General features: G+C 42.1%; 1 protein-coding gene across 2 annotated transcripts; it reads left to right on the forward strand.

Annotated features, from left to right (window-relative positions):
* The first annotated feature begins 58 nt into the window (after positions 1 to 58).
* On the forward strand, positions 59 to 20,510 carry FGF5 (fibroblast growth factor 5). 2 transcript variants are annotated; one of them, XM_032334704.1, is made up of 3 exons: positions 59 to 533; positions 8,223 to 8,326; positions 20,149 to 20,510. In XM_032334704.1, exons 1-3 carry the CDS (start codon positions 167 to 169, stop codon positions 20,494 to 20,496), a joined length of 819 nt encoding a protein of 272 aa, XP_032190595.1. In that variant the 5' UTR covers positions 59 to 166; the 3' UTR covers positions 20,497 to 20,510. The 2 variants fall into 2 exon arrangements, with proteins under 2 accessions (XP_032190595.1, XP_032190596.1); XM_032334705.1 differs by lacking the exon at positions 8,223 to 8,326 and having other exon boundaries at positions 20,149 to 20,304.
* Positions 20,511 to 20,619: the final 109 nt, after the last annotated feature.

Consider the following 20,619-nt stretch of genomic DNA (forward strand, 5'->3'; position numbering starts at 1 on the left):
CCGGGATCCGCTCGAGTGGCCTCTGTCCCTCCCTCCCCCTCGTCCCCGAGGCTATGTCCACCCGGGGCGGCGAGGGGGGCAGCGCCAGAGGCTCGCAGCCGCGCGGGGGCCACGGAGCCCAGAAGCAGCCCTGCAAGATGCACTTAGACACCCGGCGGCTGGAAGAATGAGCTTGTCCTTCCTCCTCCTCCTCTTCCTCAGCCACCTCGTCCTCAGCGCCTGGGCTCGCGGGGAGAAGCACGTCGCCGCCAAAGGGCAGCCCGGACCCGCTGCCACCGGTCGGAGCCCGGGAGGCGCCCGCAGCAGCCGGAGCGGCAGGGGCACGACGTCCTCCTCCTCCTCCTCCTCCCCCGCCTCCCCCTCCCCCGGCGCTTCTCCGGGCAACCGAGGCGGCGGCTCGGAGCAGAGCAGCTTCCAGTGGAGCCCCTCGGGGCGCCGGACCGGCAGCCTGTACTGCAGAGTGGGCATCGGCTTCCATCTGCAGATCTACCCGGATGGCAAAGTCAACGGCTCCCATGAAGCCAACATGTTAAGTAAGTTGCTCCCTCGCCCGGCCAAGCGCGTCCTGAGCGGGCGGCGGGGGACTCGGGCGGGACCGCGGCTGTGCCCCGGCCCGCGGGGGCACCTTCGGGAACGCGGGCTGCGGGACCGGGCGGCCCCGGGGCGGCCGGCGGCTCGGGAGCGGATGCGTCCCTGCGGCCGCGCTCGCGCGCCCCTCTCCGGGTTAGAGAAATGGCGATTCCTGCGGCGCCGGCGGCCCGGCGCTCCGGACGGGCCCCCTCGTTTCCCGCTTGTGGGCCCCGGAGGAGCCGCAGCCTGTGCCCGGGGAAAAAACAAGTCCTTCTGCTCGTTGGGTTTCTGTTTACCTCCCGCTTCTGCTGACGGGCCAGCATTCTTCAAGAGGCGTCAAAGTGCATCCTTCTCCTGGCCCCAAACTGACCAGTTACTTTTCTTAGAAGAATCAGATTCACAGGCCGCCCCTCCAGCGGCCACCAGGAAGTCCAGAGCAGTATGCACTACACATACCTGTGTCCGATTTATGCCCACGGCCTACACACCTGCACGCTACATACATACCCCATGTGCACGGCATCCCGGGGGAGACCGGACAGCCCCTGCCGGGAAGAAGACAGGCGTCTGGGAAGCTGGACGCGTTTAGAGAAAGACAGTGGTGGGCGCTGGCGTGACTGACTTCAGAGTTGCGTTTAGCAACGTTCAGGGCGTTGAGACCGTGACCGCGCCTTGTGAGGAAGTGGCCAGCCTTTGGTTCCCCAGGACGGTTAAGGAGAAGTTCTTTATTTTGGAAGAAACTCAGAGGAGGTTCAATTCCTTACAGGTGCACAGTGTGTAAGTTGTTTTGTTTTTGTTTTTGTTGAAGCAAAGTTTGACATTTTCTTTCTGAGGTCTCTCTCTAGCTGCATCTCCTCCCTTCCCTCGTCCCTTCCGCGCGCGGGCGTTTCCAGCCCGTCCGTCACTGCTGCTCCTCGGGTTCCTCTCGCTGCCTCCAGAGCTGCGGGACACACGAGACTCGGGGTGTGCCCGAGATGGGGCGATCGCTCCGAGGCTTCTCCTCGGAAGGGCCAGACCGCTCATCCGGCAGGGGTTAACCCAACAGACAGACCCACAGCCGGGGCCTGCGAGATGCCCAGGAGGAGCGGGAGCGTGGCCAGAAGGCTGCGCGGCGTCCGGCCCCCTGGCCGTCGAGTGTCAGCCCGGGAGCGAGCTCCCAGGTGTGCGCGACCCCACGGGCCACTGAGGAGCGCGGGCGCCTCGGCGGGGCTGGCAATCTGGCTGCCGCCTGCCAAGCGGGGCTGGAGGTGTGCACGTCGGTGGGGGGTGTGTGCGGGCGCGGCTCCCCCCGGGGGTTCGGAGGCAGGGTGCGGGAGACCTGGCGGTGCGCGCGTCCACACCCGCCGCTGCCCCGACTCCTGCAAGCTGAGCGGTGCAGCTCCAGCGGGCCGCGGTGCGGTGTTTCGGGGCCCTGGAGCCCCGAACCAGAGCGCGCTCTTCCGAGTGTGCCCCCGCGAGTCCTGGGCCTCCCACGCGCTCCGTGGAGGAGGCTGTTTCTATGTTTTAAGGTTCTCCGCACCCTTATCAAACAACTCACCATCTTGGGTCATAAAGGGCAGGTGTGTTAGGGCGAAGGGGACCTTCACAAGATTCCAGGGGCAGCGAGAGTCGCCAGGTACTTCAGTATTTCCACTGGTCTTTCTCATCCCCCCCCACCCAACTTCCCACTTCTGATCTTTCCACCTTTCTTTTACAGGAAAACTTTTCCTGTTTTGTTCTTGTAGTTTATCCAGGAAATCAGCACCAGCACAAGAGAACTTCTGTGTTCCCAAGGAAGGACCCAAAGTTAGCATTTAACAGGCTGCTGGTTGGGTCGGGGTGGGGGGGGGAGCACGTCTCTAGGGTGGGTTTGGATGTACTAGTGGTCTCTGAAATCCAAACTCCTTCCCAATATACTCACCCTCCTCTCTTGGAAAAGACAGATTTTTGCAACTTAGGCCTTGCCAGAAGAGAGGTTCTAGAAAAGCACAGGAAGGAACATGAGAGCAGTTCAGCAAAGAATACATTCACCTAAAGGAGGCGTTGACCGATATTGCTATTAACAAGGTATATTTTATTTTATTTTATTATTAGTTTTTAAAGATTTTATTTATTTGACAGACACAGATCACAAGTAGGCAGAGAGGCAGGCAGAGAGAGAGAGAGGGAAGCAGGCTCCCCGCTGAGCAGAGAGCCCAACGCCAGTCTGTATCCTGGGACTCCAGGATCAAGACCCGAGCTGAAGGCAGAGGCTTTAACCCACTGAGCCACCCAGGTGCCCCAAGGTACATTTTGTTTTAAAATCTACTTTAAAAAGATACCTAGAAAGGAACAGCGATGTTCACTAAAAAACACCCAAATAAAACTTCCTTAATTTAACAGGTTCCCGCATTCATTCCTGTTTAGAATAGCCTTTCCGGGTGTGGTCTGTCTTTCAGATGGCCACCATCATTCATTCCCTCACTCATTCATGTGTGCGTCCTTAAAAGGCTGCCTACATCATTAGCCTTAATATTTTGATTACTTCTGGGGGTTGGGGGATTTTTTTAGTTTATTTTTGCCTTCCATAGATTTTTCTCACGGAGAAAACCATAACTTGAATATTTAAGTCCTGGTGGTTTTCTGCTTTGTGATGTCTGGTGTATACTACTAACTATGATTTCGCTACCACTGCTGGATGGAGAATTTATGAAATATGTCATGTTTAGTGGGAAAGCATGTACTTTGGAAATTTAAGATAAGCCTCTGCCCCAAAGAGCTGTAAAAGAGAAACAGAAGCCTGCTAATTGTGGTCATACACCTCTTTGAAAGCAACATTTGACGGTTTCCCGACGCGTACATAGAACTAAGGCATCGGTCATGGGCTGTTGTGTAGAGTACATAAGGAAACCTTTGTTGTTTAAGTCTCACAGGAGACACAGAGCTGGGACCAGAGAGGACCACAGAGGACACACCAGAGCTTTACCTTATGATCTCATATTACGGTCTGTGAGTTAGCAATGAGGAAAACTCACATTCCTTTGGTTACAGCATAATACATGCTACTTCAGGAAACAGTCAAAACCTTGCCACCAAGCTGCTGCCTTCTTTTTTTAATCAAACTGCCTTCTAACAGGTTCTTTTAAACTCAATAATTTTCTGTAATGTTTGTCAGAAGAGATGCATATAACTATCATTTGATACTAACATTTCTGAAAACTGTGAATATTTTCTAGTTTTACCATCAGAAGTATGCTCTGACCATAGATTTGGAAACACAATTTATTTAGTTAAGGCATACCACTTAATATATTGTTAGCTTCTCTTACACAGTAGTTATTCTAAGTTTTGGAGACAGAAAAACAAGCTCATTCTTCATACTCGTAGTATGAAGAAATACTAGGGAAGGATTAAGAAAGATGGACAGGAGAAGGCAAATGATAAAATCCCTCTATTGAATAGAAACAAAGGTTTTGCTTTAATTTATACACTTCCAAGTTCAGCTTCAATGCTTCTGTTGACTTATGTTGGGCCATTGACAAACAGGCAGTCAAGTAATTATCAATTCAGGCAGCTAAAGTTGAAGACTATGGTTGCACAAAGCCAAAGTGTTCACGTAAAATATGAAAATTCCAATCATATATTCTGACTGAACTGAACCCTTGGTTTTATTAATTTTTGAAAATCTAAATTCACTATCAATTTTGGGGTCATGTAGAGTCAACCTTTTAAGTAGTCCCCCAAGCCTAGCTAAATCTATAGCTATATCTACTGAGCAGAAAAACTCAAGTGAAAGATCTCTGTTACTAATTTAATCACTGAAAACTGCTAAGTTGGGTATTTCAAGACTCGGATTTGATAATGGCACAGCATATCTGTTGCTGTGTGAATGCAAGTAGAGAAACTTCAGTTTTGAATTATTTTCTTTGAGGATTTTCAGATGAGCTGTTGAAAGCTTCTGAATACAGATATCTGTGTCTTGTATGCCATTCACTAAAAAGGAGAAAAGGGAAGAGTTTACATGATTTTATCAGCCATCATTAATAGAGTCCTGCTGTATTAAAAAAAAAATCTGGAGAGAACAAAGGTTAAAAAAATCTAGACATATATTCTCTTACTGAAATAAATTGACTTTGTAATGCATGTCTATGCTTGTAAGTAGTGGATTAGACAATGTGTGGATAAGTTCTTGCCTCCTTCAATCTAGATGCCAACCCTCAAAATCCACCAAGAGAAAATAGTGTTTTTCTATTAAGCACTGCTTTTTTCTTTTGATTTTCTTACACGTTAACACCCTAAGAAAGATAACACATTGTCACTAGCACTCTAATGGGAAGTAATTACCCTGCCTGACTCCCCACGCAGAAGGCCAGAATTGAAGGAGAGTAAAATGTGTGTCCCTACCTGTGTGCACTTGGGGTGTCCTGAAAAAGGAAACAGAGGTTGTGAGAAGGTCAAATTCAGCTTAATGAACATTCATTGACTATCTGATCTATGAGATATACTTGGCCTTCCACAATTTTGCTTAGGGATACCAGCTTGGCATCCATAATGGGAATTGTAAATTCTCATAAAATTTATTATTACTGGCTCTAAAAAGAGTCAGGAAACTACTGAAGTTGAGAAAAATTTAGTTTTAGAGAAATGCTTTCTGGGATTTATATATGTGTGATTTAATGCATGAGGGTTTAAAATATTATATAGAATTCTGGGATTTGGTATAGTAAAATCAATAATTGTGTGATCTCTTGGAGGTGGGGTCAGGGAGTTGAACTGCAGAATTTGCTCCAACATTCTCACAAAAAAGATCTTGTGAAATGACTGTTGAAATTACGTTGGAAATTATTATCTTAATACCGTTCTCAATATTACATCATAATTACATTAAGATTTAGAAGATCATACCAAAGTTACCTATGTGAAAAAATAATTATTTCATCTGAACTCATCTTTATCTTTACTTCATTCTTCATAATTTTAAATAAAATATATGCAAAAGTATATTTTAAGCTTTCAATTAAATATAATTTTTTTTTTAATTACAAAATCCAGAGGTGCCTGGGTGGCTCAGTGGGTTAAAGCCTCTGCCTTTGGCTTAGGTCATGATCTCAGGGTCCTGGAATCAAGCCACACATTGGGATCTCTGCTCAGCAGGGAGCCTGCTTCCCTTCCTCTCTCTCTCTCTCTGCCTGCCTCTCTGCCTACCTGTGATCCCTGACTGTCAAATAAATAAATAAAATCATTTTAAAAAAATAAAAAATAAAAAATCATAAAATTCATTCATTCCCAGGCAATATATCATTTTTACACTGGTACTTGCAAGAAAAGAAACCAAGCAGTATATATAATAAAATAATAACCCTTTACACATATTATTTCATCTTCCCAGTGTAATTTGTTAATGCTGCAAATTTTACATAGTATATACATACAGAATGTACATAAAGTGTGTTAGGAAACAAGTGACTCAAAGTGGGTTTTTCTCAAAATAGAATACATTACTTGTCAGAAGCTATAGTTTACATAGTCAAAGCTTTAAACACATACTTATGGAGACTTTGTCTTGACCTCTGAAATGTTAGCCTGTAAATGGATACATTCAATAAGAATTCTATCACTTACTCTACCATGTATTTTTTTCATTAAAACACAGGTTTGTATTTACAAAACCAAGTAATTTTCCAAAGAATGAGTAAAAACACTAACAATGTAGAACCATAAGTAAATTGGGAGAAAACATCCAACTAACTCTCCTTTTTACCAATCCATATTGTCCCTTTTGTTTCTCTCGCTCGACACGTAGCCAATTTCTCATGTTTTGGTGTCTCATTTTTTAACACATTTAAGCAACATTCACAACATTTCCCCCATCTTCCAAATATCTAAAATCCTTAAGCTGTTTTTAATATTCTGTGTGATAGAAATGCAACTTTGTATCATGTTCTATTAAAGCTTTATTAATAACATCATCACAATGTATTACATCGTATCTTGTATCTAACCTTACAAAGCATTCTGTGTGCTTCGTCACTATGTGATAAAATGGTAATGCTTCCAAATCCTTGGGTGTGCATCAGTCAAATAATTTGTACAGCAAAACCTATCGAAGAGAGCATCTTGAAAATGTTTGGAAGAAAGTAATTAATGAGTGACAGTTTATTTAGGAGTTTCTTCTTAAAAGTGAAAGTAGTCCCCTTCAAGTAGTTTTTTGGTTGTTTTGTTTTCAAGAAATATCCACTAATAAAGGGTTAGTGGCAGTTTCCTGGAAGTGTTTTGTTTACTCTGGACTAAATATGCTTATAACAAAGACAATAGTTCGGCTACCTCTTCCCCCCCATGAACTTTCTGATCAAGTGTTTTTAAGAAATGAAGTTGAATAAATAAGCAGCAATATTTGCTACAATTATAGGTACTAACTCACATTGTGCAAAAACGTGCCTAATGAAGGCATTTATATATATGTATTTCTATATGTCATATATATGTGTATCCACAATACTGCCTTTTTGGTAAATTGACTAATTTTATATGTATTTCAAATACTGCAGGTGGAGGCTACTGTTTTTCAAAATTTCCAGTGAATTTCTCTATTCAGCAGAATATTATTGAGATATCTACTTAGTATGTGTATTTAGAATAATTTAGGTTAAAAGGTTGAGATTTTCTTCCCTTCTCCCATCCTTTCTTCGTTCCTTTCTTTCTTCCTGGGCTAGGTCCCTTCTTAGCTCTAGCGAACTATAAGATTTTGTCCTCCCCTACCAATTTTTTGGCAATTTGAGGTGGGCAGTTAACAAAAAAGCACTATGCTTTTCTCAAGTTCATATAAACTATATATGAGTTTATGATAAACAGACAGGAATTCTAATTATATACAGACTATGAATTTCATCTTAAAATACTGTGTGAACTGTGGTATGGGATTCTCTTGACACAGTTGATGTGGACTTTCAAATTATTATAGGAGACAGAGGAACATGGACTTGATAATGCTAACTATGAAATACTAAATATAAACAGTAATGTAATAAAATACCTCATTAAATTTTTTGCCAGAAAAACCATTTAAAATGCAGGATGTCCCAAACCATAATGCCTTAACACTCATTGAGCCAATAATCCCAAATTATTTATAATGCTTTCAACATCTTTTTATGTGTAGTCTTTAAATGAACTACTCTCTGAATGATTGAATATGGTACATATTGATTTGTATAGTTATTATAATTTGAGGAGAGGGATTTATTTCATGTAAATAAGAAGAATTGTCTCTGGCTTTCAGTGTTTATATCAGTCTTGGGCCATACTTTATGAGATTTAATATTAAAAGCAGTGTATTTTCTCTGATAGAAAACAATGGATGAGAATTAGTTTGAAAAAATTTAAGATTAAGATTGAGAAGATTTTATGGGTAAACACTGTTTACTAAAAGTGACCTATTTGTAAGGAAAAAAAAGAATTATTAATGAACCAGAACTAAGCTTTTGAATATTAAAATTTGCTATTTTAAGTGAACACTTGCATGCTAGACTTTTCTTTTTTAACATAATGAATATCATGAAAGATATGGATGTTAAATACTGGGTTTTTTTAAAATCACAGCTATAAAGAATGAAAAGAATCTATGTAGAAATTTAATTCTACACAATGATATATAGAGGAGTGTGTGTTTTATTTTGGGATTTCTGTCATCCTAGGTATTTTGGAAATATTTGCTGTGTCTCAGGGGATTGTAGGAATACGAGGAGTTTTCAGCAACAAATTTTTAGCGATGTCAAAAAAAGGAAAACTCCACGCAAGTGTAAGTAGAACCACTTTATACTTGTTAAAGGTGTTACGGAGTTTCTACATTTGTAGAATGGAACAAAGTAATTTCCCACATTGGTAGAGGAACAATTTGCTCAGAGGACATAATGTTTTTATTTTTTAAATTATATGTACATTTAACCAAGATGTTCTTATAAGTAATCATTTTTATATTTTAGTCACTTGAAAAGATAATACAGAGTTCACAAAAAATTTTTAAGGATGAATGTATTTCAAAATAGCACCACTCTCAAAGTGATCGCTACTATTTATTTCTTAAAATTTGTCCAACTGAAGAGAAATATTATGGAAGTGATAATATTATATAACAACTAAAATGTACATATTTGTGGTGATTGTGTGTGCATATTTACTAGATCAGGCTCTTATTCAATTTTATAAGCTATTCATGATGTCAGAAATTAGGTCTAAGTAATATAACATATTTTCACATCATTAAGTGTGGAGAGGAATCAATAATGAGACGATTTTGATCATGCTTAGAGAAATTCAATTTCTGCATTTGAGGACTCTCATTTTATAATTTTGTTGCATCAAAAATAATAGTTAAAATTATGAAGACTAATTTTGCACTGAAAAAGTTTCTCAAGCCACTTATATATTTTGTAATCAATTTATAAATTATAGATTTCTATGTTTTTTTTTCTGAAAATACTCACTACTTGGGAAGCATTAAAACATTGTAAAGATAATAACAGATGTCTAGCTTGGTTTTTCTACTCACAGATTTGATTTACTTTTTTTAATCCCTATGTACAGCACTTAAAAGTGATTTATGCTTTTTCTGTAGTGTACTAAGATTTGTCACATTATATCATTTTTATAAAGCAATTATTATTTAATGTTAGTCCTTTACTTCTTATTCTCTCTAATTTTTACTAAATGAATTGGAGAAATATTGCTTTTCTGGTTTTTGAAGTAGGTAGAAACTTTTATTTAAGAATGTAATCAATTGAAACTTGTGATTTATCATTTTTACTTACAGATCTTTAAAAAATTCATTGAGAGTTTCATTTGTTTCAATGTGTAAAAATTTCAATTTTCCTTTTTCTAAAGGTGACTTGTTAATACAAGGGGGTAGCAGAATTCAAGCGATCTCTATACTTATTTGAAGATTAAATGAGATAATATATTTAAAACTTTTAAACAGCATTTGGTACATTGTAAGTGCTCAGTAAATACTAATATTATACAGTAATCTAAATATAATAGATACTGAATGATTGAGATAAACAAAAACCCTTGCTAACCTCTTTAATCACTGAATATAAGAATTATAAAAAGATTTACCTACTTCATCTTGTGCGGTGAGAAAGCTGTAATACAGTTTTCACAAAGTAATCACTCTTTGATTATTTATTTACAGGGGCAAAGTTCTGCAACAGTGTGCACAGCAGGGCATGCCGTTTTATTAAAAAAAAATTTGATTTTTAAAAATCCACATGCAGAATATTGAACACAGTGATCAGACACGTCTGAACACAGGAATTTCCCCCAGTCTACTTTAAGGTTGTAAATAATTGGAACACTTTCAGAATCTAAACATCTTAATAAAGTGCAGGGCGTGTAAAGAAACTTTCTCATACTGGTTTGTTTTGGGTGAGCATCTTAACTTTTAAATTGTTCAATTTATGCTCTAGTACATGCAAAAAATAGCTAAACTTGGGCCAGCTTAAGGATAATTGCCACGGAACTCAAAGTACTACAAATGGGTGCCAGTTAGAAAGGTCACGCCGAAAGGTGAGGTTACATGATTCCCCTGTCAAATGCGAGTAACCAATTTCCAGAAATATGACCCAAATGTCTGAGGACGGCTGGCTGAAATAATGCAGATAATGCAAAAACAGCATCTGTTATTCTTTCTCATCTTGGCAGGCTCAAGTTATTTCATGGCATAATGACTTTTAAACAGTACAAAGCAAGTCTTGCTCCTGTCACTCACTGAAGCTCTTTGATATAAAAGTCATTCTGATGACTTTGAGGGGAGCTGTAGATGAAAAACTAAGCCCTACGATTATGTGGATTCTTTTTAAATCAATGGTCCAAGCCCACTTCTCTTATCTGAGCTCTTATTGGCGCTTTTTCTTTAGGTGGAAAACTAATTAAATTATAAAGTGAATTATTTTTTAAGGGAGTTGAATTCAGAAATAGTATTAATCTTAGCAATTATCAGTTTTATGCCCAGATGGTTTCTTTCTTGTTTTCTTCTAGTTAAACACATTGAAAAATTGTTCTTGTAACTTTAGATATAATTATTTGATTTAGTTTTGATTTGCACAAAATTGCATTGTCACAGAAAAAGCTAAAAACCTTTACATTTTAAGATTAAATGTGTAATTTGTGAGCTGCTCTAAATTAATAACTGCCCAGAGACATTTAAAGAGAAACTTATAATCATTTTGCTATGTATATACGCATATATGTGAAAATCATGTTGCACACCTTAAACTTACATAATATTATATGTCAATCATATCTCAACAAAACCAGAAAAAATTTAAAATTAATAGAGTACTTTCAGGGTTTTGTCTATAAAGTAAATGTGAACCAAAAATGTAAAACATTCATATAATTCTGGAGAAAGTAATTCCCATATTGTATTGAGAAATATTCATGAATAATTATAGATTTTCAACTTATTTTTTACAGTAACAATTAGAATATTGAGAATGAGTTGCAGGCACAGACAATGTATTTGCACAGTTCTTTAAAAACTCTTTCACTCACATTGTCTCATTACATGATTTGGGGAGGAAGCAGTCTTAGAGATGTTAAATCTTTTCCCAAGTTAACACGTGGTTGAACCAGAATCATCCTTCTAGAACTCTCTTTTTCTATAAATGCTATAATGCTTTGTAGGTAAAAGCTAGTTGAAAGAAGATGCTGAGTTTTGTTTGGAAACAACTTCATTGTTTTCCCCATATTGTTTTATAGGAATAATAATATTTTCATATTACATGACAAAGAATAAATATCATGGTGCATCCTTACAATATTTTGCTTGTGTTTTGCACCCCCTTCCCCAATTCTGTTTGGATTCTTTTTCCCCATCTATTTCTGTGTCTCTAGTACTCAACTTAAAGTCTAGAGAAGCAGGGCAGGGGGCGCCTGGGTGGCTCAGTAGGTTAATGCCTCTGCCTTTGGCTCAGGTCATGATCCCAGGGTCCTGGGATCGAGTCCCACATCGGGCTCTCTGTTTAGCAGGGAGCCTGCTTCCTCCTCTCTCTCTGCCTGCCTCTCTGCCTACTTGTGATCTCTGTCTGTCAGATAAATAAATAAAATATTTAAAAGAAGAAGAAGAAGAAGAAGAAGAAGCAGAGGGGATGTGGTCCTCGCAGAACTTACCACAGAATTTCACACCTGCTGGTCACTCAGTGTGATGCTGTGTTGCACAGGGGACGCCTCTCAAGATGAATTTTCAAAGCAGGAGGGAGCTCTGCTTTGTTCAGAATTTTTCATTTAGAAAATGCTTCCGTATCAGCGACACAAAGATGGCAGACAGGAAAAAGAGCCCGGAATGGATCACACTGCGGCAACATTTGTGCTGATGTTTTTCTTTCTTTTCTTTCTTTCTTTCTTTTTTAAGATTTTATTTATTTATTTGACAGAGATGACAAGTAGGCAGAGAGAGGAGGAAGCGGGCTCCACGCTGAGCAGAGAGCCCGATGTGGGGCTCGATCCCAGAACCCTGGGATCATGACCTGAGCTGAAGGCAGCGGTTTTAACCCACTGAGCCACCCAGGTGCCCCTGTGCTGATGTTTTTCTTGTGCTAAGTTTGTTAATTCGGTAGAGAAATTTTCTCTTGGCGCCAAGTATGCAGGTGAACGAGTGCACGTAGACGTGCACACGGAGATGACTGAAGTTCAAACAACATTTCACTAGAATGTTCCAGCACGAGTGCAGCCCGCTTCCTACTGTGCAGGTGTTCTCAGCGTTCCGAGCAAGGATGAAGGCGTCTGGTCTTCCCCTTGTCAAGGTGTGCTGGGAATCACTGCGGTGGGAGCCGATGTCTGCCTCCCGAGAGCCGAGAGGGTTAGTCAGACGGAGCCTTCGCTGGGACTCCACTCGCCTCCTCAACTCATCCCGGGCTGAGGTACTTGTGGAAACGAGCTCGCTTCTCTTGCTGTCTCTGTCTCTGCCTGCTTTCTGTTCCTGTTCCGTCCTCACTCTGTTCCTGCTCTCTCCTCAGCTTCCTTATCCCTGTCGAAATCCCCCCAGAGAGCCCGTCTGGGTTTGTCTGAGGTGGGTCCAGATGGAGGAGTGAGAGACCCTGAGTGCGGGGGTTACCGGCACAGTTAGATTGTGTCGTTCTAGTTAAATTAAACCTACTCTTTCACCTAATCTTTTCCTTCCTTGGTTTTATCAGCTGTAAACGGAGGAAAACTAAAGTAACCATCTATTGTGATAGTTGAGCAGTTTAAATGAGATAAGACATATGAAAGATCTAGAATAGCGCCTGGGGTCGGGGGGAATAAATTCAGCATTTATTTTTTAAAGACGTTTTACAATTTAAGAGTGAGAGAGAATGCGGGTACACTAGCAGGGGAAGGGGGGAGAGTTAGAGGGAGAAGCAGACTCTGTGTTGAGCAGGGACGCCCAAGCAGGCTCCATCCCAGGACCCTGGGATCATGACCTGAGCCAAAGGCAGAGGCTTAACCGACAGAGCCACCCAGGTGCCCCGTGTCCACCATTTAATTGAAGACAGAATCTCCTTAATTTGCTCGGGGGCAGCTGTGTGATGATCCTGTCTCCTCTCTCAGGAGAAGACTTCCTGATTTCGGGGTCAGGCAGCTGTGACCCTTCAGATATTTAGACCAGCCTCAATCCTATTTATCACTGATGCTTTTTTCCTTTAGGTCCAGATTTTTTGTGTCCACAGGAGCCCCTTATCTCCAGAGTTTCCCTTTTTTCAAAGAACTTAATTTGAAAACAAAATTCTCAGGCTCAAGCTCTTAAGAGACAAGGATTTCTTACGATCATAATCTCATAATCCTTTTAGAGCCCTGTTGCATCTTGTTTTTTCCCTAAAGAAAACGGAAATCCTGGAAAAGATGGTTATCATGTGTTTTTTTTTTCAGCCTTTTCATAAAATATGCAAGATAGTATGTTGTCTATTGGAGAAAAAACATTTTAGCTTATTTTAAAGGTCCAGAGAGAAGCATGTGGTAGAATTATTTTTGTTTCTCAGGGTTTTAGGGGATCATGTTTGGAAGGAAAGCTAATTGCAGAGTTTACGAAACAGGCATGGAATGTGTGCTTGATCAGCCCTGAGCAAAGACTAGAGCGTCTTCCTTTCCTGGTTGTGGAGGTGCCAGCTGGCTGGCCCCGGATGGGAGTCTGGAGTGGACTTCCTGCGCTGGGGGCAGTGTGAGGAGGAGTCAGCAGCCCCGAGAGCTCGGCGTGTTTACTGAAAGGGGGAATGGAGGCTTGAGCAATAGTTATCATCATCATAAAAAAAATAACCTATTAAGCACTCCACTCTCCCAGTCCAGACCTTGAGCTCTCCAAAGGCATTGGATTAGAAACTCCCCTTGCCCTCTAAGGGCTTTCAACTTACACAGTAAAACTAAATGTCCATTAGTTCAGGCTCAAAAATGGGCTCAGGGCTCGGCCTTTGCAGTAAATGCCAGTTTTCCCTCAAATTCGCACTATGTGAAACTAGCGAGAGAGCCTGTTTTACTGAGGAAATCTGGGTGGGATGAGTGGACGTCCAGCTCCAGAGTTCCATGTCAGCCCAAAGCTGGAGACGGTGCTCTGTTTCGCCAGTGGTGTGGAGAATGGCATTGTTTCTCACCAGTATTTTAACACGGAGCAACTTCCAGACAGGTAGGACTAGACGGAAGTCTAGGAGATGCCCTTGGGTTTGTGTGGTGTGAAGGAGCTGAGCTGAGGCGCCGGGAGATGCGAGCTGGAAGTCACAGGTGCCTAACCCCGCGCTTGGTAAACATGGGGCTCCACAGAATTGCTTTCTTTCCTTCTCGGACCAGAGAATTAGAGCATAGCATCCTGCTTGTCTTGGGATTACTGTGAGGGAGAAACAGGAGATGTACGTTCCCCCACAGAGGAGCCCTCAGTAGGCCAGCCGTTGGAGTTATTAAGAGCATCAGAGAGAAAATTCTTACCTCCCCTGCGTCACGTAACACGGGAGGCTGGTTAATGACGTAATTCCACGGTCTCACCTTACACTTACTAAAACATGACCTCTGCAGATAGGGCCTGGGGAATCTGCATTTTGAACTGGCTCCCGGAATAATTTTAGGTCAATTCGTAAAATTGGGAGGGGGAGAAATCCGGTGGTCATTTTTCTTCATTACATTATGTCAGGTTTATTAATATTTTTGGTTTAGTTTTTATTTATTTATTTGACAAAGAGATCACAAGTAGGCAGAAAGGCAGGTGGTTGGTGGCGGGGAAGCAGGCTCCCTGCTGAGCAGAGAGCCCGGTGTGGGGCTCGATCCCAGGACCCTAAGACCATGATCTGAGCCAAAGGTAGATGCTTAACGACTGAGCCACCCAGGTGCCCCACATTGGTTTATTATTAAATCCCACTTATATATTCCCTTGGTCACTCAGGATGAAGAACAGAGATGTAGAATGGACAGATGATCAGTGCCAAGCAGGAAGCAGGCTATGCCCTGGAGATAGCATAGTGTGGCTGCAACTGAACTCTGGGAAACCTTTGTAGTCAAGAGGAAAACATGGCTCTTTGGGGGAATGCCGCCCTGTGCTGGGGTACTCTGCATGGAAGCTGTTGGAACAAGGTCTGCCTTTTAGCCTTTAATCACCAGCAAAGGTGGAGCGCCTTTGGTCAGGGAACATTCAGCACCACCACACAAGACAGCCTAGGCTAAGGGCACCTGGCCGGGGCAGCCCCATCAGTGGGAACAGGGGTGGGACCCGAGAAGCACTAACAGGAGACAGGGGAACCAGACGCGGGGATGCAAGCAGTAAGGGAACTTGGTTTATAATTGTTTTTATCACAGTCTATAATAATGTTTTAATTATTTAATAATATAAATTGGCTGTAGCCCACAATAACATTCTAATTATTTGTATTTGGTTAATTATTCCTTCACAAGGTTTTTCAAAAGGGGGAGACAAATCAAAGAAAACAAAGCAAAATAAAGAACTAAAATTGAGGGGCACCTGGGTGGCTCAGTGGGTTAAAGCCTCTGCTTTCGGCTCAGGTCATGATCTCAGGGTCCTGGGATGGAGCCCCTCTGCCTTCAGCTCAGGTCATGATCTCAGGGTCCTGGGATGGAGCCCCGCATGGGGCTCTCTGCTCAGCGGGGGCCTGTTTCCCCCCACCCACAACCCCCGCTATCTGCCTCTCTGCCTGTGATCTCTGTCTATCAAATAAATAAATACAATCTTAAAAAAAAAAAACAAAAGAACTAAAATTGATTAAATACCCCACAAACTGCAAGGATCATCCTGGCATAGGTCCGAGTCGCTCTCCCTCCCTTTCTGCGCGCGACGGCCGAGTCTCTGCGGCGTGAAGCGGGAGCGGCCGCTAGTTCCCCGCGCCGTCCTCTACCGCACACACCAGGGCTTTACGAAGGAACGAAACTCTGTTAAGAGGTTTTAGAAAGCTTTTAAAAAATAATGTTTCAGAAAGAATTTTCTGTTTGGCTTACTTGACCCTCAGATTTCAATTAAGCAGAATTAGTCTTTTCTAAAATATCCAGTTAATCAAAGTTTTACTTTCTTTGAACTGAATTTGACCTTTCTTCTAAACATCCATTGTGTGTTCTCACTGTGGGAAGAGATGAGTAGAAACAAGGCACAGAGTCCTTCTAATCCAAAATTTCTTGTTTTCCTTAATGGCACTCTTTTTCTTCCTCTAAAGAATTAGGCTATACAAGCAAAAAATAGCTTCATTTGTTCAAGTTTCATTTGTTTTGTCCATTAGGACTATATTAAATTGTATCAGGACTGTACCAAGTTACATAAAAATTAGCCGAACATTTCATTTTAATTTTACAATTATGATTTGTTGAATGTAACGTGTTTTTACACTTGCAAGATCAGGGAGAAATTAAGGAGAAAAACACATAATTTAATTCAACAAAGAGCATGGACAGGACCGTGTCTGTTTTGTTTTTCATTGGAAAAGTGGCAACTAGCAGAGTCCTGACAGGTGATACATAGTCCGGAAGCATCTGTTGAGGAGACCCGTAAAAATGAATTTTTTCAAAGATATGGGTTCTTTAGGACCATTTTAGTGTTCGGTTTTGCGATGGCCAATGGTGCTAGCCCAGTGCGGCCATGCGGGTCCCGAGTTCAGTGGCTTCCCTGAAATCCCATTCCCCTCTGTGCTTCACACCCGCACTATAGAAAACGTCTTTCTGGCAACTTCACTTTATCTAGGAAAATAATGTAGTTCTATTATTGAAAAAATATGTGTTTTGCCAAAGGACTTCTTATAATACAAAGGAGATTTAAAAAATTAAAAACCACCTGGTTTTTAATTTAACTTACCATCTGAAACTGTGTGATGGTAAACGCATACGTATATTTGAAGACCTGTGGCTAAGACCCGTATTGCTTACTGAGTCTCTGCCATATAAATGGCTCATGCGTGACATGAGGGACAGAAGTTAGGGTTAGGGCCACCGTCGCTTCTGAACAAAGCCAGGGGTTGTGCTCCTCAAGAAGAAACTAGATCTCCTGATGAAAAAATTCACTGATGAGTTTGTTTCAGATGGTTCTGTTCCATCGCAGCTGGAAGACTTTTTCAGACAAAACACGAATTTAGAAGTCCATTGAAAAAGCCAAAACAGTCTGACTGCCTTCACTCCTGCTCTCATGTGGGGGCCGGAACGGCTGTGGGGCTTCCCACAGTGTGCGGGTCCTCGGGTTCTGGGCACCTCTGCCCCTGGTGACAGTCAGTGACCCTTGGAAAATCTAGAGCCCAAAGAGCCTTCTTTCCTCTTAAGAGCTGAAGAACATGAATCCTAAGGAGGGAAAGAAGGTTTTAGACGGAATAATTTGAGCGGGTGGAATTGGGGGGCTTCCACCCATATGAAGGCTCTAAGATGGGATTGTTGTAAGTTTAATTCAGCGCTGGGTGTGTGTATGTGTGTGTCGGCAAAGGAAAGGTTAAATACTGCAGTACGCTTAAAAAAAAAGTCAACATTGAACAAAGCAATCACTGCTATCCTTTTTCAGGAAAATGGATTTTTGTCAAACATGAGTAAAGTCAAGTCAAGGTATAATGTATATATATTAAAAAATGTTTTCAAGCACATTTGAAGAAAAAAATATGAGGCAGGGTAAATATACCCGCTACTCTCTTTGACGAAGCCCCATATGCCTTTCTAAAATGCGTATCCTTCTATGCAGCCCAAAACATTACAGATGGCTAGAGCTTTTATTTTAAAAATAAAACTTTAGGATTATCAAATGAAATGTGACAGCATTTATGCCCTTTTAAAAGCCAAGCTATTAAAAAAAAACTACATTGACTTGTAAGAAAGTCTTTTTAATAAAAAAATAGGAACATTAAGTGCATTCTATTGTACAGAGACGTCTGCACAGTGCCCTTGGCCTAGACATAGGCCGGTAGGGACATCAGGATGCGAGCAATGCCATAGGTGGTGGTTCCTGAAAACACCCACGTCCAGCGCCTGTAGCTTCCTGGCCTTCAAATAAAGAGCCTTATTGACTGAACTATGCTTGAATGTAAATAACTTGGGCAAGCTGTCATCCAGAACGTCGGTGTGCTGCTGGAAGCTGTTGGAAGCACCCTGAAACCTGTCTTCCAATATCGTCAGTACTTTGCACAAGCCAAAAAATTCATGTGACCACCAAGAGTAGATCTACGGAGATTGCCTTGCCGTGTTCTGACTTCCGATGCTGAGAGAAGAGCATGGCATTATTTGAAAAAGCAAGAAAAAAAGAAAAGAACTCTTAATTCCAGTATAGTACTTCTTGGTCTGGTATGAAAAGGATATCTCATATATATTTTGTGTTTTTCTCTACAGACATCAGCATATTTGGTGCTCACAAACCCAGGAACTCTAGATAATGGGGCTCCCTGCCACTGTGAAACCTGGTGGTCTGGTCTAGGATAGGAATCCTTATTCTTTGGGACTTTTGGCCTCTTTTGCATTTGAGGAAAACCACCCATCTTTTCCCTAGAAAAATATTTTGGTGTTCCCAATAGCCCTATGGATAAGGATTGTGGATAAGGAGCCTAAAGCTTGCCCTCGACGGGCAACAGTGACATTTCATTGCAGATCTGTCTGTGTTCATGCTTTTGCCCCGTATATTTTCCTTTAATTCCTCAACAGAATCTTCTGTTAGCAGTGAATTGTTTAAGTGAAAATCTCAAAGTAATTTAAAAACAGTAACAGAATTTAAATATATTAAGAGTTCCTGTCATTTTTATAAATATTAGTATTATTTCACTAAGTACACAGTAAACAGAAAACCATCAGCAGGACAGGCAAGGCATAGGACGCGTCTTCAGAGCTCTCCCTGGCCAACTGTGTCAGCCTGACCTCTTCTCCTAGCACACATCCTGTGGGATTACTACCTCCACTACATTACTACGCTACTACCTGTGGAAGTTGCTACCTACCGTAGTGTCTTGCTGACCTGTGGACACACTGTTTCCCCTCTGAGAACTCTTTCTCATGTCGCCTGCATTACTAATATCTTGTTGTGCTTGAAGACTCAGCACAAATGTCATCTTTTCTTTTCTTTTTTTTTAAGATTTTATTTATTTATTTGACAGACAGAGATCACAAGTAGGCAGAGAGGCAGAGAGAGAGGAGGAAGCAGGCTCCCCGCTGAGCAGAGAGCCCCATGCGGGGCTCGATCCCAGGACCCTGGGATCATGACCTGAGCTGAAGGCAGAGGCTTTAACCCACTGAGCCACCCAGGCACCCCTCACATGTCATCTTTTCTAGGAAGACTTCTCTGCCCTGTGCCTGGCCACCTCCAGCCTCCTGGATCCTTTCCTCTTGTACCCTCTGCAGACCGTGATCATTAAGTCCCGCTATCAACCTCACCATGACGGACACTCACTTGTCTGCTTTTTCCACTATTCCGGGAACATTTCAAGGGCAGACATTGTGCGTGTGTGTGTCAGTGTGTGTCAGAGTCTGCAGAGGGAGAGAGAAATCTGGATGAAGTATTGCTGATGACTCCAAAAGTAATTTTTTCTTCTTGGCATCGAATATTCTCTCCTGTATCACTGTGTGAAGATATATTTTTTCCTGAAGAACTCTAACACATGCAATATTAATAGGGCCATATGCTACCCCTCTGTCAGCACCATGAATCACACTGATAACATTGAAAAATGTATCCTTGTTTCAAAGGAATAATATGACCCCATTTCTCTGAACATGAATTCATGTTTTACCAGGCAGTTGTTCCTTAGTAATTCAGTTCTGTTTATTTTCTTAATGGCTTAAGAGGGGGGAAAATAACTTAAAATTTTAGAAGTTAATTTTTTCACTGCCAGTCTCAAAGTAGTTTAAAAACCAGAACAGAGTTTCAATATACTAAGAGTTCCTGTTATCCTTTTTACATGCATTGATATTATTTCCCCAAGAACATAGTAAACTGAAGTCAGCATTACAAAGATGAATCAAGTTGGGAGGTAGACATGAAACGTAGTAGTTTGAAGCAACCTTTAAAAAGAAGCGATGGGTCTTTACCAGAAAGCACGCAGGAGGAGGCCTTCCATCCGGAATTCTCGGTTTTCTTCACAACCTGAGGCCTCGTTTTCTTGCGTGCTGAAAATAGTATTACTGCTTAAGTTTCTCCTTTTCTCCCCCTAGGCCAAATTTACAGACGACTGCAAGTTCAGGGAGCGATTTCAGGAGAACAGCTATAACACCTACGCTTCGGCGATCCACAGAACTGAGCCTGCGGGCCGCGAGTGGTACGTGGCCCTCAACAAGAGAGGGAAGGCCAAGCGGGGCTGCAGCCCCAGGGTCAAACCCCAGCACGTCTCCACTCACTTCCTGCCCAGGTTCAAGCAGCTAGAGCAGCCAGAACTTTCTTTCACGGTCACCGTTCCTGAGAAGAAAAAGCCACCCAGTCCTGTCAAGCCAAAGGTGCCCGTGTCTGCCCCTCGGAAGAGTCCCAACACCGTGAAATACAGACTCAAGTTCCGCTTCGGGTAACCTTCATCTTGGCCTTGGAGAAAGCAGGCCTTCCCTCGGAGCTTCCAGGGCTGTGCTGACGACCTGAGAAAGAAGAATATTGGGTCCAGCTCCAGCTCTGCTGCACTGTCTCCAGGTCAGGTC

This window comes from Mustela erminea, chromosome 2 (assembly GCF_009829155.1).
Source record: "Mustela erminea isolate mMusErm1 chromosome 2, mMusErm1.Pri, whole genome shotgun sequence".
Taxonomy (NCBI): Eukaryota; Metazoa; Chordata; class Mammalia; order Carnivora; family Mustelidae; genus Mustela; species Mustela erminea.

Coding starts and splice junctions, on each gene's coding strand:
- FGF5 (XM_032334704.1), top strand. CDS start 167: ATGAGCTTGTCCTTCCTCCTCCTCCTCTTCCTCAGCCACCTCGTCCTC. Junction 534..8,222: donor CCATGAAGCCAACATGTTAA/GTAAGTTGCTCC, acceptor CTGTCATCCTAG/GTATTTTGGAAATATTTGCT. Junction 8,327..20,148: donor AAGGAAAACTCCACGCAAGT/GTAAGTAGAACC, acceptor TTCTCCCCCTAG/GCCAAATTTACAGACGACTG.